General features: G+C 54.2%; 1 protein-coding gene across 1 annotated transcript; it reads left to right on the top strand.

The window, feature by feature from the left end:
- Positions 1-201: 201 nt before the first annotated feature.
- On the top strand, positions 202-471 carry LOC112308628 (keratin-associated protein 6-5). Its single transcript, XM_024564938.1, has one exon. The coding sequence runs from the start codon at positions 202-204 to the stop codon at positions 469-471; it is 270 nt and encodes an 89-aa protein (XP_024420706.1).
- Positions 472-2,527: the final 2,056 nt, after the last annotated feature.

The raw sequence follows: 2,527 nt of genomic DNA, 5'->3' as shown, positions 1-2,527 counted from the left end.
CAGTGTCCCCTGAGGCCATGCCAGAGAGTCACAAGCCTACAAATTAGTCACACTGGTCCTGTAAATCAGCCAATGGAATGAGCACTTGTTGTGGGTCCCGCCCAGGCTGGGGGCACATAAAAGACCCCTGCAGGGAGCAGTGTCCAGACCTCAATCACCCACAGACCTTCTCTGCCCAAGGACACCCTCACCGCCAGCACCATGTGTGGCTACTACGGAAACTACTACGGGAACTACTACGGGGGCCGTGGCTACGGCTGCTGCGGCTACGGAGGCCTGGGCTGCGGCTATGGCTGCGGCTATGGCTCCCGCTCTCTCTGCGGCTATGGCTGTGGATATGGCTCCAGATATGGCTGTGGCTGTGGCTGTGGATATGGCTCGAGATATGGCTGTGGCTACGGCTGTGGCTATGGCTCCAGATATGGCTGCGGCTATGGCTGCGGTTATGGCTCTGGCTGGGGCTGCTACTGAGGACATGTGGGAGACCCACCCTCCACATGTGGTCCTTGGGGTTCCTAAGCCTGGAAGCCACAGGCTCTGAGCCTCACTGCAGACCTGTGCTCCAGGGCCCCCTGGTGTGACACGCCGACCTCCTCCTCTCCCGAGTTTGATCATGAGATCCGGGCTCGTGGGAAACCCGCACTGAGGACTCCTGGGAGGTCTCTCCTGGGCTGAGGCTGTCATGGGTCTGGCCTTCTGACCTTCACGTGGGAGTCGTTTCTCTGTTTTCCTAATAAAAATGTTCGATCTTTAGTAACAAGCCTGGGTTACTTTTATTTAAAGTCCAGTATTGGCATTTGGGGTGTTTTCCCTGATTGAATTAAGGAAACAATGGCCTTATTCAGGGGAATATCTTCTTTGAGTATTTCTGTAACAGGGTGTGTCAGGCCAGGTCGCTGAGGAGCGAGGGGGGACTCCAGAGGTGGCAACAGAGCCTGAGCTTCCTCCCGGAAGGGTGGGGAGAAAGGCAGAACCAGCAGGTTGAAAGGGCTGCAGGAGGCGGCGGCCCCAGGCAACAGCAAACCCACTGCGGAGCAGCTGGAGCCCCAGCAGGAGGGAGCTCAGACTGAGGCTGCAAGGGGCCACAGACGTGAAAACACTCATGTGCGCTGGAGGTCAGCAAGTGGCCCCAGGGGCCCGACCCAGCCCCAGGCTGACACTCTTGTGCACCTGTGGGGGGCTGGGGAACTTCTGTCCCCTCCTGCAAAATGGTGGAGGAATGAGGGACAACTGTGACTGACAAACACGGCTGACACTGGCCCATGCAATGCCCCTGTGAGCTTCCTGGGCTCATGCCCGGCCCGGTGGGAGTGCTGGTGGGAACCCTCCTGGGACCAGAAGGTGCCGGGTTCACTTGGCACTGAGGCCTCACAGGGTCGGAGCTGGACAGCAACCAGGCCTTTGGAAAGCTAGAAAGAGGTACCGATGGGGCCTGGCCAAACAAAAGCTGCAAGATAATGGACAGAAAAGAGCTCTCCCTACGAGAAGCTTGTTCTCGAGCGGGAAGGGGGTGTTCTGTGGGATGGCAGTCCACCGGGTTTCCAGGTCATGGAACCTGGATGAACCTCACTCTGCCACACCAGCACCTGCCCACGAGTTGGGCTTTCCTTACAGCAGGCAGCTGAGCCGCAGCATCTCAGTTACCAGAGCCCGGAACCCGCAGCCCCGGGGTTGGTGCTCACGGGGGGCTCCTTCCCTCTGGGAGGTCTCCTGATACAAGTCACAGCACCTGAGACGCAGAGACACTGCACTCTTCTCCATGTCACCCGTTCTGCAGTCCAGTCTCTCTTTTCTTACACTGGAAGACCATCCTGCCCGACTATGCAATGTATTTCTTCAATTCAGTCTTTCAAACAGACAGAAATCAGGGAAATATCAGCTTTAAAGAAATAACTCGTTGCGGACTTCAGACCTCCAAGAACAATATTTGTCTCCGTATGAATTTGCTTCTCCCAGAATTTGATTTGGTAAATGTCAAACCCACAATAAAGTCCACAAACAGTGTAGGGAACTATAAATACCGCTCCCCTAGATTTGGCAATCGGTCACGTTTGACCAGTTGTGCTTCCTCTCTCTGCATCTCCACCCGACCCTGCCCCACCACACACTCACGCCCTCCCACATCATCCTGCACCTGTGGGAACTGTGTCCTGACTTCACGACACTCTCAGTAAACAGAGAAGCTGCTCCACCAACAACCGCAATCGCGTTATCACAGAAACGTGCTGGGGCACAGCCCTGTTATCCCATTCATCCGTCATGTTCAGTGTTTTCCAATTGCGTTTTAGAAGTTTTTGATACGGAATTCTGTTAGTGGGAATTACCGTTCTTTGCCGTTGTCTGTGGGAATCCGGCATTTCATGAAATCTAGAGTATTTCCCAGCCCTTTGTCGTTTCACGATGTTGATACAGTGACACATCATTAGCACTCAAAGACAATGATCACTAGAATTTGCCAAGCCTTTCTTATGTATCAATGATAACGACCCTATGCTCTGTAAATTAATTTTTAAAGACAGGATTCACA

This window comes from Desmodus rotundus, chromosome 2 (genome assembly GCF_022682495.2).
Source record: "Desmodus rotundus isolate HL8 chromosome 2, HLdesRot8A.1, whole genome shotgun sequence".
In the NCBI taxonomy this organism is placed as follows: Eukaryota; Metazoa; Chordata; class Mammalia; order Chiroptera; family Phyllostomidae; genus Desmodus; species Desmodus rotundus.
This window is presented reverse-complemented; position numbering and strand designations above follow the sequence as displayed.

Excerpts from the sequence above, each read along its gene's own strand:
- LOC112308628 (XM_024564938.1), top strand. The coding sequence starts at position 202 with ATGTGTGGCTACTACGGAAACTACTACGGGAACTACTACGGGGGCCGT.